Source organism: Danio rerio, chromosome 18 (genome assembly GCF_049306965.1).
Source record: "Danio rerio strain Tuebingen ecotype United States chromosome 18, GRCz12tu, whole genome shotgun sequence".
NCBI lineage: Eukaryota > Metazoa > Chordata > Actinopteri > Cypriniformes > Danionidae > Danio > Danio rerio.
The window spans coordinates 37,768,453-37,782,135 of NC_133193.1; the positions used below are offsets into that span (position 1 = coordinate 37,768,453).

At 32.6% G+C, this 13,683-nt stretch overlaps 1 protein-coding gene across 2 annotated transcripts in view; it reads left to right on the forward strand.

Moving 5' to 3' along the window:
* The window catches only part of lekr1 (Leucine-, glutamate- and lysine-rich protein 1), a 268,183-nt gene that overhangs the window by 184,514 nt on the left and 69,986 nt on the right, over positions 1-13,683 (forward strand). For both annotated transcript variants that reach the window (XM_073929990.1, XM_073929991.1), the window contains exon 8: positions 10,566-10,631. In XM_073929990.1, coding sequence (XP_073786091.1) covers positions 10,566-10,631 — 66 coding nt within the window. The remainder of the gene's footprint in view (positions 1-10,565; positions 10,632-13,683) is intronic.

Here is a 13,683-nt window from a genome sequence, read left to right on the forward strand (position 1 = left end):
GGAACTTTAAACTAGCACACAGTTGGCATAATTTTGTTTAGTTGCCGCAGTGTAGTTCTGTGTAGAAAGACGGTGTAGAGAAACCTTAACAATTAATTAACTGTGACAAATTAAAGGGATGATAATAATAAAACCAGGAAATCGTTGCATCCCTATATGAATGATGTTTTGACGCATGTGATGATCCATTGTTACATAGCAGCTGTAAAACTATAGAAAGACACAAATAATTTTAACTACCACTCATATTCCGACACATCAGGAATATTGATTTCTCAACAGTAGTCTCTGCTTGGTCTGTGTCCGAGTCCGGGTTGTACATGTATGGCTCCACCCCCTTGTTGTGTGTGAAGTCGAAACTAATTTTCATGTGAAGCAACACACCCCTAAAACAACGAGCTGTGTACATGCCCCCAAAATGACACTTTTTAACACATTATAATAAAAAAAATCTGAATTGTGTTTTAAACTGAACCTAAACTGGCACACGCAGAAGAACCATAATATGAATATTAAATCTTAAAAAGGGGGTAAAATAGGAGCCCTTTAATATTAAACATTTGTGTCATTAAATACTTGTTTTATTGGGGGTTGACAGATTATGAAAAATTTTATAAAAGTTTTTTGAAATGTTTACTGTTTAACTTATCACATAGTAGTTTTTAGATGTTGTTTTTTTTTCATCAGAAATTCAACAAAAGTTTAGAGGGAGTATAAAGTCTATGGGAAAGGTTGGATTGTTTTTCCCGTAGTGGGCGTGGCCTTCAGATTTTGAAGTGTTGCTCTGTCTCTATTGCAAAACATTTCACTAGAGCTTCTCAACCGAGCCACTAAACCCCATCACCTGTAGTTTAGATGTCACACCCTGCCATTTCTTTATAACACACACACACACACACACACACACACACACACACACACACACACACACACACACACACAAACACACACAAAACATGATACCTGGTCTTACATGTTTCCCAACGCTCCAGAAGTGTGAATTTAGCCCCTCAGGTCTAAAAGCCCTCATGTGGAAAAAAGTAATGCTTTCTAAGAAAAGACCCTCTCACATGCCACAGATTCCACCTCCATTTGTTCCCCATTAATGAACCTCAAAGAGCTCTGTCCACCGATTAATATGATGGCGAAAAGAAAGATTGAGAGAGAATGTATGAATCTAAACCAGTACTTTGTTTATAGACTAAATTTGTAGTTGTTGGAAAGAAATATGAATGTTTTTTTCTGTGCAAATGCATTTTTCATGACCCAGCTGTAGCAGTTGTCAGAGTGGTGATATGCAATTTCTCAAGCCCTAAGAATGCTTATCTATTTAAATGAGCTAACTCATTAGCTGGGGAATGTGTACAGCGTGCGTGCATGAATTTTCACCTTTAGCACATAATGTGCAATTTTTCACTTGATGTCAACACTAAAGAAGGATGTAGTTTTACAATCAGAAAAGAAGCTGAGGAGATGAAATAAAAACAACAGATTCTGAAAATGCTAAATCAATAGACACCGCTGTGTGATCACCCATCCCATTGAGCAGCATGTCCTACATTTATGCAAAATGAATACACAGTGTCAGATGTTTACATTTGGTCTGTATTGTTTTTCTCTGAAATGTTTTATTATTCTATTTTATTTTAATTCATTATATCTATATTTCAGGCAATAATAGTAATACAGACAAAATAGCATTACACTAAAATAAAAGCATCTATTGTATAGTGAAATGATAGAACAGTCTGGACGTCCTGATATATGCTACACAAAAACATATCAGTCAATGTCAATATCAATCAATGAACCAATCAATCAATCAATCAATCAATCAATCAATCAATCAATCAATCAATGGATGGTGACCTAATCTGTTATATATATATATAATTATTATTATTATGCTGGACAAGTTGGTGGTTCATTCTGCTGTGGCAACCCCAGATTAATAAAAGGACTAAGCCAAAAAGAAAATGAATGAGTAAATCTATTTTCAGATTTACTGTGCAGTTTAGTTTTAGTTTGTTGCACCAATTGTTTTGTAAGTTTAATTTAGTCTTTGATTTTGTGAACACATTTCTGTTAAATTATAATATATTATAATTTAAGTTTATTTATATTATAATATATTTTAGTTTTTGTAATTAGAAATTCACTAGATCACTGAATTCATGAGTAAATCTATAATGCAACAAAAATTAAGAATTCAGAGTTTTGAATTTTCTTCATATTAAAGATCAAACATGTCTAGTTTACATTTGTAAGCAAAAAAAAAAAAAAAAAAAAAAAACCTGCAACACGTTTTTTTAATTTATTTGTATATATAATTAGGCACTTGACTTATGTTCTTAGCTGTAAAGGTGTCTTCTGCTGTTGTTTTGCTAAAAAGCTGTAGGTCAGATTTTCTTCTACAGAATGAGTGTTTATATATTCTGTAAATGAATGATTATCATTTTTCAATGTATTTCAGTTAACAATAATGTAGACAAGTGACCAAATCTGAGTCTTAGTTTTACTAAAAAAACCTTAACTCAAACCCAATCAAGTTTAGACTCAAAACTGACCGTCAAATTGGGAATTTAAAGGGGTGGTCCACTACGATATGATATTTTAAACTTTAGTTGATGTATGTGTAATATAGCTGTGTGAACATAAACAACTCTGAATGTAATACGCTGAAAGTTCAATGCAAAGGGAGACATTGACTTTTACAGAGTTAGCTTTCCAAAACCTGCAGCAAACTAATTTAAGGACTACAAAAAAATAAACAAAAAAAAAACATCCAGGCTAGTGAGATCACAAGGGCTTCTGGTTGCGTGCATTCACCTCGTGCACACACCCTGCACATCGAAGGTGCATGGAAAATTCTAAGAAATATACAGCTAGCATTTGACAAATGAGAACTCACAGAATCTCTCCCAGCTCATTGCTGGATTCGGTTAAAATTCCACCAACAGACGAAGCTGTGGATTGTGGATTGCCACAACCCCTACGTTAAATTAAATTCCCTACGGAAATTAATCAACTACAGGCAGAGTTTCTAGCATTAACAGCATGTTGTAGCGAGGATGTAAACAACGGCAAATGCTGTTTGGCACAGTTAACAATTTAGCTACAAATTCATATTTATCAGTCAAACCGCTGTAAACACACACAATCTTCAGCAGCTCGTGCAATGTCTCTCTATGCGTGTCTCTCTATGCGGGTGCTTTCCATCTTAAATAACAAATTCGCAAAAGATATGAGAATGTTTTATATTATTTATACATGCTTATTCCAAATATATGTGATAAACTCTCGTCAGATTTTATTTTAGAGAGCAGGGATGAGCTGTGTGCTCTTCATTTCTGTCTGTTTCAGGAAGCTAATGGTGCTAACAGATGCTCTGAGGACCAGTTTACACTAATACATTTTAGTCTTAAAATGCATAAGTTTTGCTACAGTTACGCAATCCGTCCACACTACGCCAGAGTTTTTAAGTGCCAAAAACAGAGCATTTTAAAAAACGCTGGAGAGGCCGTTTTCATTCTAAAATGTTGCTGTTCCATCTCTGATTGGGGCTTTTTTCTTAATATTAGGTAGCCTACACAAAGTTCAGTCCTGCATACTTTCCTAGTAAATTTAGACTTCACAAGTTTGATATGGAAAACACACTTTTTAGGACACGACAGGTAAATCTTCAAAGGGAACAGTGTACTTTATAACCTCATTCACATCATCCTGGCTACGTTGTTTCACTTTCTTAACAATAAAACACAATGTAAGAAACTGCCTATTTTCCTTTTGAAATTAGCAACTTAACAGACAGCAGAAATGTTGAGGTGTTGTGTAGCTGCATATTTATATGCGCATCATCTTCACTGTATGCATATTTATAATAAAACAGAGCTTATAATATAACTGCCTCCTTTCATTTTCTTTGAAAATATGAAACATACCCTCTCTTTTGCTGAATATCAGTTCTAATAATCAATAATGGCTATTATAAAAGTATAACGTACAATAAATGTATACAATATAGGAAATAAAGGCAAGCAATCAGTCAAGATACAGAATGTACGTGGTTACATTAATTATTTACTTATCTTTGCGCTCAGCCAAAATACGTTATCTTAGAACAAGTAATAGATTCAAAAGACCAAAGTCAGGGAATATGCCGTTAAATACAGACAACAAGATGAATATCAAGTTTAACAAATATAGTGAGATTGGATCTAGCGGTAGATCCTTGATGAACAGTCCTGGGTAGATCTGGTTAAATATGCTGCAGCGTATTCCAGAGTGTGTGTGAGTGTGGTCACGTGATGTGCGTTTTCAGTGGTGTGGTGTAGACGGAGAGTTGTTTAGTCAGAAACGCCGAGTGAAATGCTAGTGTGGACACGGATCATTTTCATTCTGAACGTTACATTAAAACTAAAACGTTCTAGTGTAAACGGTGAAAAATGTGATTTTTTTTTTTTTACAAATGAAGCGAGAGCACACATTGCTTTGCATCTTAGAAACACAACCAAGCCTTAAAAATACATTATGGGCCACCACTTTAATGAATTTTATTTAAATGTTTATCCATGTAGTTGAATAGTTTCAATGTATCCCTTTCCCCAAGTGTCCTGCAAAATCTGCTGTTCCGGAACAGAACACTATTTATTTTATTTTTCATTAAATACACGTTTTATAAACTCACTCTCACACTTACTTTTTACATGTGAGATTCTAACGAAATTCAACATGTTTACTTCAGTTAGAATTTGCAGAGCAGTTTTACATCATGTTGATTGCTGTGTCTATAAAATAAACAGTTGTTTTGCATATTTAAATGTGACATGCAAATCATGTTTATTACACTGAATGCACTGTCACACATTTTGTGTGCCTTTTTGCAAATAGCAATGGCAATTAAAAAATATTTTAAACAGCATTATATATATATATATATATATATATATATATATATATATATATATATATATATATATATATATATATATATATATATATATATATATATATATATATATATATATATATATATATATATAAATATATATATATATATATTGAGGGGGCTAATATTTCAGGGGGCTAATAATTTCGACTTTAATCATTTCAACTGTATATACATTTTAATTTATACTGTCTTTCACATGTAAATAAAATTACACTGAATCTTATTTAAATCAATATCTAGTTCTCATACCATCATCATTTTAATATGTATATAGAACTGTGAATACATTAATAGCAGTAATACATTTATTTACCATTACATTTACATTAAGGCTAAGAGCAATGCAGATGTAAACTGTAAGTTGTCATGCATTCAGTTGAGCGTTAATGATACTATAAAGTCATTATATAAAAAACATTATAAGCTTTTTGAAAACATTTGTGAATCTTTTCGTTCCACAAATGCTTCTTTATTGTGCAATAAAATGTATTCTTACATTATTAAAATGCTCTCTAGACTAAGAAAGTCCACAAATGCCATAGGTTGCAGGTCAAATATCAGGATTTAAAAAATCATTTATTTTTTATTCTTTTGTGCCACAATTTTGATTCAGGATTTTTATTGAATCCGTTACGCCTAGTATGAGCAAAAGCAATCATTTCTTTATTTCAAATCGAATCCATTCTTTGGGAAAGTCTGATGTCTTGAGCATGCGAAAGTTACAGAGAGCTGCGTTCTTGTTTTCAGGTCCACTTGACCTGACAAGCCATCACGTTTTCATCCAAACAGAGACGTCCATCTTTAACACGTTAATCTCATAATCGCTTTCTCTCTCTTTCTCTCCCTTTTCCTCTCCCCCTCGCTCTTATCTCTAGTGTCACAGAGATCCAGGGGAAATAAAAGGTTATCTTAACCCGCTGTCAGATAGCAGTGTGTCACAGAGCTCAGCGAAACCTTCAGGCAACCATAATAAACAAAGGAAGAAAGATCTTCAAACCTCCGTTAGACACTCGTCAATCCTCCAACCAGCATCAACAGCTCATTTGGGACCCTCAAACTCCCCTGTTTCTCCTATAGACTTGTGTTTTGGGAGCCGACGGGAGAGGATGGGGAGTATTGGCGTGAGATGGAGAAAAATATTTGTGAGTTGGGGTGGGCTTTGGGGGTGGGGTGGAGATGCAGAAGTCTTAACGGTTGACAGATGACGTCCGCGGGGAATCTATACTGTTTCGGCCTTGAGAGGGAATTGGAGAAATTGGAGAATGAGACGTAAGGCGAGAGACTGATTGTTATTCGACTTAGCAATGCAGGGATTTCTCTGCTTAACATTAGGCCTCGGGAGCCTCGTCTGCCGTAGAGCAAGAAAAGAAGAAAGACGAGAGCTGAGTTTCCCGTTTATTACCAGTCGTGCTCAGACATGCAAGGTTTGTGCTTGTGTCCTGATCGACAGGAAGGTCAGTCTGAGAGCCAGAGGGAGAGTCTGTCTGAGGAGTCCTGTGTTAGTGTGTGAAGTTATCTGGGTTGAGTTGCGTGAGTGTGTGTACTTGTTTATGTGGTTCACCACGTTTATTTTTATAATGAAATGGGTATGACGTAGGTATGACAATGTTTATGTGGTTTATAAGGACACACTTTTGACATTCAAAATTTAACATAGCAATATAAGTCTTATCCAGTGCTGATAAGCCAGAAATTAATTATCATTTTATGAAACATATTAATAATAAACAATAAATGGACAACTTTAAAACTACTCTACCATTAAAAAGCATTGTATGTATATTTTTATATTTATTTTTTATATTTATTTTAAATTTATTTTGTATTTATTATAATTATGTGCTTATGGTTAACTTAAAATAAGTGTTTGTTGTACTAAAAGGTAATCTAAATGTAAAAACCTGTAATAAACACTTCTAATGGTTAAATTAAACACACACACAAACACACGTTAATTTTGGTAGTTTACAAGACTCTCCATATAGGGGTAATGCATTTTATATAGTAAAAACTGCTTATTATATGGCTCTAACCCACCCTAAACCAAATCCTCACAGGCAATATATAATAACACCCTGTTAAGTATCATTTTAAGCAGTTTGAATTATGAGATATCTCTTAGCAAACCAGCTTAATAATGTTGGTCATACTTAGTCATAATACAAATTTCTATCCTTGTAAACCACCGAAACCATCACACACCAACACACACATATAGTTTTCTGTTTGTGCTACTTTTTTGAGCAGAGGACAAAAAGCCTAAATTACATTATAAGTGAGACTGTGGGTTTGCGTGAACTGTACATGTGTATAAAATGTTTAAATGCGACGTGACACAACTGCTAGACTAGCTTGGAGAGTTTGAGAATGTCATAATGAATTAATGAGTATAAAACACTGACTGAGTGATAGACACACATGTAAACACAGTCTGGCAGGCATTAAACGAAAGCACGTTCATACACACAGACACACAAAAGTCCCCTGTTAGCATATTAATAGTCTCGGTTAAACAAACATTTGACTCGCGGCCACAAAGTTTGGTTCATTTTGCAGATTATTCCGGCATGTCTGGGAAATCCGAATAATTATAATGTTGTATAATAAGCATTCTTTTCTAACATACCTGTCAACATTAGGATGTGAAAATAAGGGATATCCCCAAATAAATATTATATTAAAATAACTAAATATGTTCATCTGGAGCAGTTTCATTGGGAATACACAGTTAAATTGAAATTACAATTAAAATAAATAGCTATTATAAAGAAATAAAATCAAGCTATCAAATCTCATAAATCTTTTCTTCACTGTATAACTTAAACGTTCTGAATAAAGAGCAACAAACAAATCTCTCATTTAGATTTTTCATTTGATTACATTAAGTAACAGAGGTGTTACTTTAAAAATGCACACATCTAACATTATAATGACAGCATTTGATTGTTTTCCTAACTTTTTATGCTCATTTAAGACAAAATTAGCTGTGTTTGAAAGAAAACACACCAAAATGGACATCTTTAGGTAATATTATTATTAATTTTGTGTATTTTTCTGTTCAAACCATTCAAACACGCACTCAAAACCCAGACTTTCGCTTCGCTTCAAATCACTTGTACAGAATCAATTTGGAAAACTGGGTCTATTTATTACTATGCAGCATGTCAGCTGACAGTTAAGCACCGCTTCATGAACTGACTGTTTAGAGGATTGCAGTGGGGGGGCAACGACACTCGTATCGCTCCTGTTTTATATTTATTTCAAAGTGTTTTCATGCCTAAATAAAATGAAAGCACAGAACAGTTTCACATTTAAGAGCAAGGGGCATCCCCTGGTGGTTTGGCGATATGGGTTGCATATAGGGAGGACTGGCTGTTTATTGAAGGATTAAAAATATGGGAGAAAAACAGGAAAATACCTTTATGTTATGAAAGCGGTATAGAATTGTGAAATACGGGAGAATCCTGGGAAAAACAGGAGGGTTGACAGGTAAGTTCTCTAAAAGTAGTTTACTAAATTGGTTATCATTAACAAATGCTCTTAGCATGTTTTAAACAACACAGGCTCATTCTGATTAAATACTCTTATACATTTTTGGAAAGTGCCAAAAATGTCCCAGGAGGTATGTTTTTTTGCTGTTTTGTTTTCGCAAATCCTCCAGAGGCCGCTGTGTATGCTTTTTGAGATTTCAAATTTTTCTCGTGAGTGCCAATCGTAAATGCTGGAGGTCAGATAAGATTTTGTATGACAAGTTCTCTCGAGAATAAAATATGACGAGATTTCCCATTGAGATGAAAAGTTGTCTTGTGAGGTGTGATGTTATGATGGAGTGAGAGGGTGAAATTAGCACTGAAGATCTGAGGCAGGATTGGATTTGAACTGCAAATAAAGTGCTTTCCACACACCTGGCAACCCAGTTCAGCGGCTGCCGCATTATTGAAGAGCAGTACAGAAGGACCTGAATCAAACTATTAACATCGCACAATATTTAAAATTATATATAAAAACACTTCATAGGCTATTAAAATATTTTAGTTTTCACATATGCTATTAAAAACATATTTTGTAATGTGTTCATGTGCTTTACTACATAGAATTTATTTAAATAGAAGTAAAATAATTGATTTTAAAAATAGCACCTAATAGTTTTGCAATTTGTGATTATTTTTCAGCTGAATAAAAAACTATTTTCTATTCATATATTTCATATATGAAGATTTCTTAAAAATTTTGTAAAAATCTCATCTCGTTCTTGTGAACTCTGTCTCGTCTCGTAGTAAATGCTCTTATGTCTTAAATCCACCAGGGGCTCCTGTTGACTGACTGACTGACTGACTGACTGACTGACTTAACCCAACTGATAGTATTTTAAAAAGCACAGATTGTGTTTTAAAAAAAGCAATCCAGAAAAACAAAATCAGAGCAGCCTGATTTTTACTGTGTCAAATGTAACCACATTCTCATCCTGGTATTTACTTGTTTGTTTTATTTTTTGGCTGTTTTGCAGACTTGAACCTTGTCACGGAAAAGCTGTCCATATTGAAATAAGTGGTTGTTTTTTCGTCATCTGGCTTCATAATTTGCGATCTCCAGAGATGTATCTAGGGCTAAGTTTTCAAAATAAACTTATGTTGATTTTATCTGTTACCTATAGGTTAACTTAGCTTTAACTCATACTTTACACCTTAATATAAATATATCTTGAACAATTACATTTTAGTAAGATTAACAAAAATAAAATTATTTGAAAAATAATTAGAAAATTTAATATTTTTTTTTGAATCCCTTAACTACACTGTAAAAACACAGTACTTTTTTATTCCATTTGTGGATGAACATTTAAACCCAGTGGTTGCGTTAGTCCATATTTAACACAAAATTGAGTTAAAACAAGCCAGCATTTTAAAAGTGTAATATTATCAAATACGACTTTGTTTTAAAATGTTACCAAAAGTAAATGAATCTGAAGAATATTAACAGAACGGATATTAGTGCATGTCATACCTCAGTTTTAGCAGAAATGTGAGGCTTTCAAATATTTGAGTATCTCTCCATTAATTGAAACCACAAACTTCCCCAAATCCAGTGATTATTATTTCATCACCAGCGCTCATCATAATAACATAATATCACTTGGCGCCAATGTTGCTTTCATTCTGTGTTTTATTAAACTCCCACATCAACTGTTGTCACTTCTGTTCTCGCTAACCACGTTTCACATTATTTCTCAAACTACAGACAAAAGAGAAGAAAGCGTAACACTTAACAGCTGTATGTCAGATTGTGTTTCCATCTCTTTTCCACCTGCTTTCCCTTTTTTTCACCTTCTCGCTCTCGCTCAGTGAGATTTCAACACCCATTAAACCCTGGATGGTACCTGCTAGCTTCACACATGGACGTGCCCTGGGCTCCTCTAGTTTACACGCTGTTGTTTAGCTGCTCACACTGAGATGCTGGTGTTAAAAGTGGATGCCAGAAGGACACGCTTGGGTGACTTTCTTGGGGAAGGGGAATTTTTGTCGGTATCTCTTGTGCTCACAGTCAAAAGAGGAAAGAGAGAACAGATGTTAGCGGCCGCTGCTTTAAATAAAAACACATCTCTGTTGTCTTTTAGGATAAAGACTGTGGAGAAGGAGGATCTGCGAGTGTTGTGGAGAGAACAGACAGACGCCATAGAGAGGTACAACCTTAGAAAAATACAAATAAGACAAGCACAAAGACAAAAAAAGTCTCACTATTGTTTTTTAAATATCCAGGGTATCTGCCAAAACAAAAATCTTAAAAAAAATAGAAATTGCAGTATGAAATATGTACATTTATACACTGTATTTTATACAAATAGAAGCAGACATTTCATTAAATGAATGAATGAACTGATTAATCAATAAATTAATGGAGATCTCATAAGACCATACCAATACATTTTTTCCAAAGATATGTCTTTGCATATATTACACTGCATATTATTTAAATACACACTATGAGCATTAGCATCTGTGAATTCAATATTTGTTAAGCATTAAGTGTAGAGTAATAAATGTTAGTAAGCAGTTTATAACTGCAACTACAAATGCTGTACTTGTGACATAATCAGCTATATAATGTGCTTAATAATTGTGTTTTTATACTTGGTTAATGATTTATTTTTCATTACTAAATTAAGTATTGCATATTTATAAACCAGATGTATTTAAGAGTAGTTGAGGGTTTTTAGGATCATCAGAATGAGTTAGTAAATGATTAATAAACTATTAAAATCAACATTTATATATCTAATTATTCAGGCATATACTAATAGTTAACAAATATGTTAATAAATGCTTTATTAACTCAACTTCATGCAGTTTTGTGTCCTAATCTAAAGTGAGGACTATTAATGCTTTATAAATCCCTTTTAAATGACAATTAAAAGCTTGGTTTCAAATGAACAATAATCCTTGCAATCTTTTCTAAAACAGTAAAATTACTGTAAAGTTTAAACATTGCCAAAGTGTCAAAATATAACATAAAACTGGATAAAACAACAACAATATAAAAATTTAACAATCTACCAAATTGCAATGTTTAAACTCTACTGTTATTTTATTTTAGATAGGTTGCAAAGATTTATTTTTTATTTGAAGTACAGTTTCATTTGTGTATCTTTAAATAATAGGAATGATAAAGTCATTTTTCCTGTTTAGAATTTAACTGAGCCTTTATTTGTCCCTTATTTGTAAGGGATTTATAAAGCATGAATAGTCCTCACTTTAGATTAAGTCACAAAACTAAATGAAGTTCAATTAATAAAAAATGTATTAACTAACATAGTAACCATTAATATATGCCTAAACAATAACACATATAAACGTTAATTTTAATAGTTTATTAATGATTTAATGAAAATTAAATCATTAATAAAGTATAAAAATACAATTATTAAGCACATTTTAAATATGTTTGTAAGTCAAGAATAGAGCATTTGTAGCTGCAGTTAAAAATTGCTTACTAATGTTTATTAATGTAAAGTTAATGCTTAACAGATAATGAATTCACTATTTACTAACGCTTAATAAATTATTTATAGTGTGTAGTTATTATGCAGTGTTACCGCTACTTGAATTTCAAGTGCAATTGAAAGGCTTAAACAGGTTAAGTTTAACTCAAGGTTAGTTAAGTAACTTATAATTAAAACATACATATATAATACATACAGTATATTTTGAATATATGATCAAAACAGGTTTATTCCAACTTATATATATGTGTGTATGTGTGTGTGTGTGTGTGTGTGTGTGTGTGTGTGTGTGTGTGTGTGTGTGTGTGTGTGTGTGTGTGTGTGTGTGTGTGTGTGTGCGTGTGCGTATGTATGTATGTATGTATGTATGCATGCATGTATGTATGTATGTGTGTATGTATATATATATATATATATATATATATATATATATATATATATATATATATATATATATATATATATATATATACACACAGTTGAAGTCAGATTTATTAGCCCCCCTAAATTATTAGACCACTTGTTTATTTTTTCCCCAATTTCTTTTCAATGGAGAGCAGATTTCTTCAACACGTTTCTAAACATAATAGTTTAAATAACTAATTTCTAATAATGGATTTATTTTATCTTTGCCATGATGACAGTAAATAATATTTAACTAGATATTTTTCAAGACACTTCTATACAGCTTAAAGTGACATTTAAAGGTTTAACTAGCTTAATTAAGGTAACTAGGTGAGTTAGGGTAATTAGGCAAGTTATTTTATAATGATGGTTTGTTCTTTAGACTATAGAGAAAAAAAAAAGCTTAAAAGGGCTAATAATTTTGTGCCTAAAATGGTTTTTAAAAAAATTCACACTGCTTTTATTCTAGCTGAAATAAAACAAATAATTCTTTTTTCCAGAAGAAAAAAATATTATCAGACATACTGTGAAAACTCCCTTGCTTTGTTAAACATAATTTGGAAAAAATTTGAAGGGGGCTATTAATACAGACTTCAACTGTGTGTATATATATATATATATATATATATATATATATATATATATATAAATTCATTTAAAACAAATTAAATAAAACATAAAATAAAAATAGCCTTGTGGTGTGTAAATGGAGCTTTAACTTCCTATATATGTGGTTATTCAGATAATGATATGCTTTAAACATGATTTATGCTTGCACTGGAAAATGGTATTTTTGAAATTTGACAGTGTTTCATCACATTTGAGGTCTTTTGCAAAAAAGTCTTTAAATTCATTACATCACAATTGACAAAATTCTAACATTTTTGACTCTATACAACAACACAAGATTTCAAATGAAATGAAAAATATGTGCTTTAACTACAGATTGTCAGCTTTAATTTGAGGGTATTTACATCAAATCAGGTGAATAGTATAGGTATTACAACAGTTTGCGTATGTGCCTCCTCCCACTTGTCAAGGGACCAAAAGTAATGGGACAGAATAATACTCATAAATCAAACTTTAAGTTTTTAATACTTGGTTGCAAATTCAAGTACAGCCTGAAGTCTGGAACGCATAGACATCACCAGACGCCAGATCAAAACCATGAGCATTTAGTTTCCTTCTCTGCTCTTCTCTTCCCATCACTCTGGTATAAGTTGATATTGGTCTCAACTGTCTACAGGATGTTGTTCCAGTACTGTGAAGGTTGTTTTAAAACTCTGATCTGGCCTACTTGTTTTCGAGGCTCACCAATGGTTTACATCTT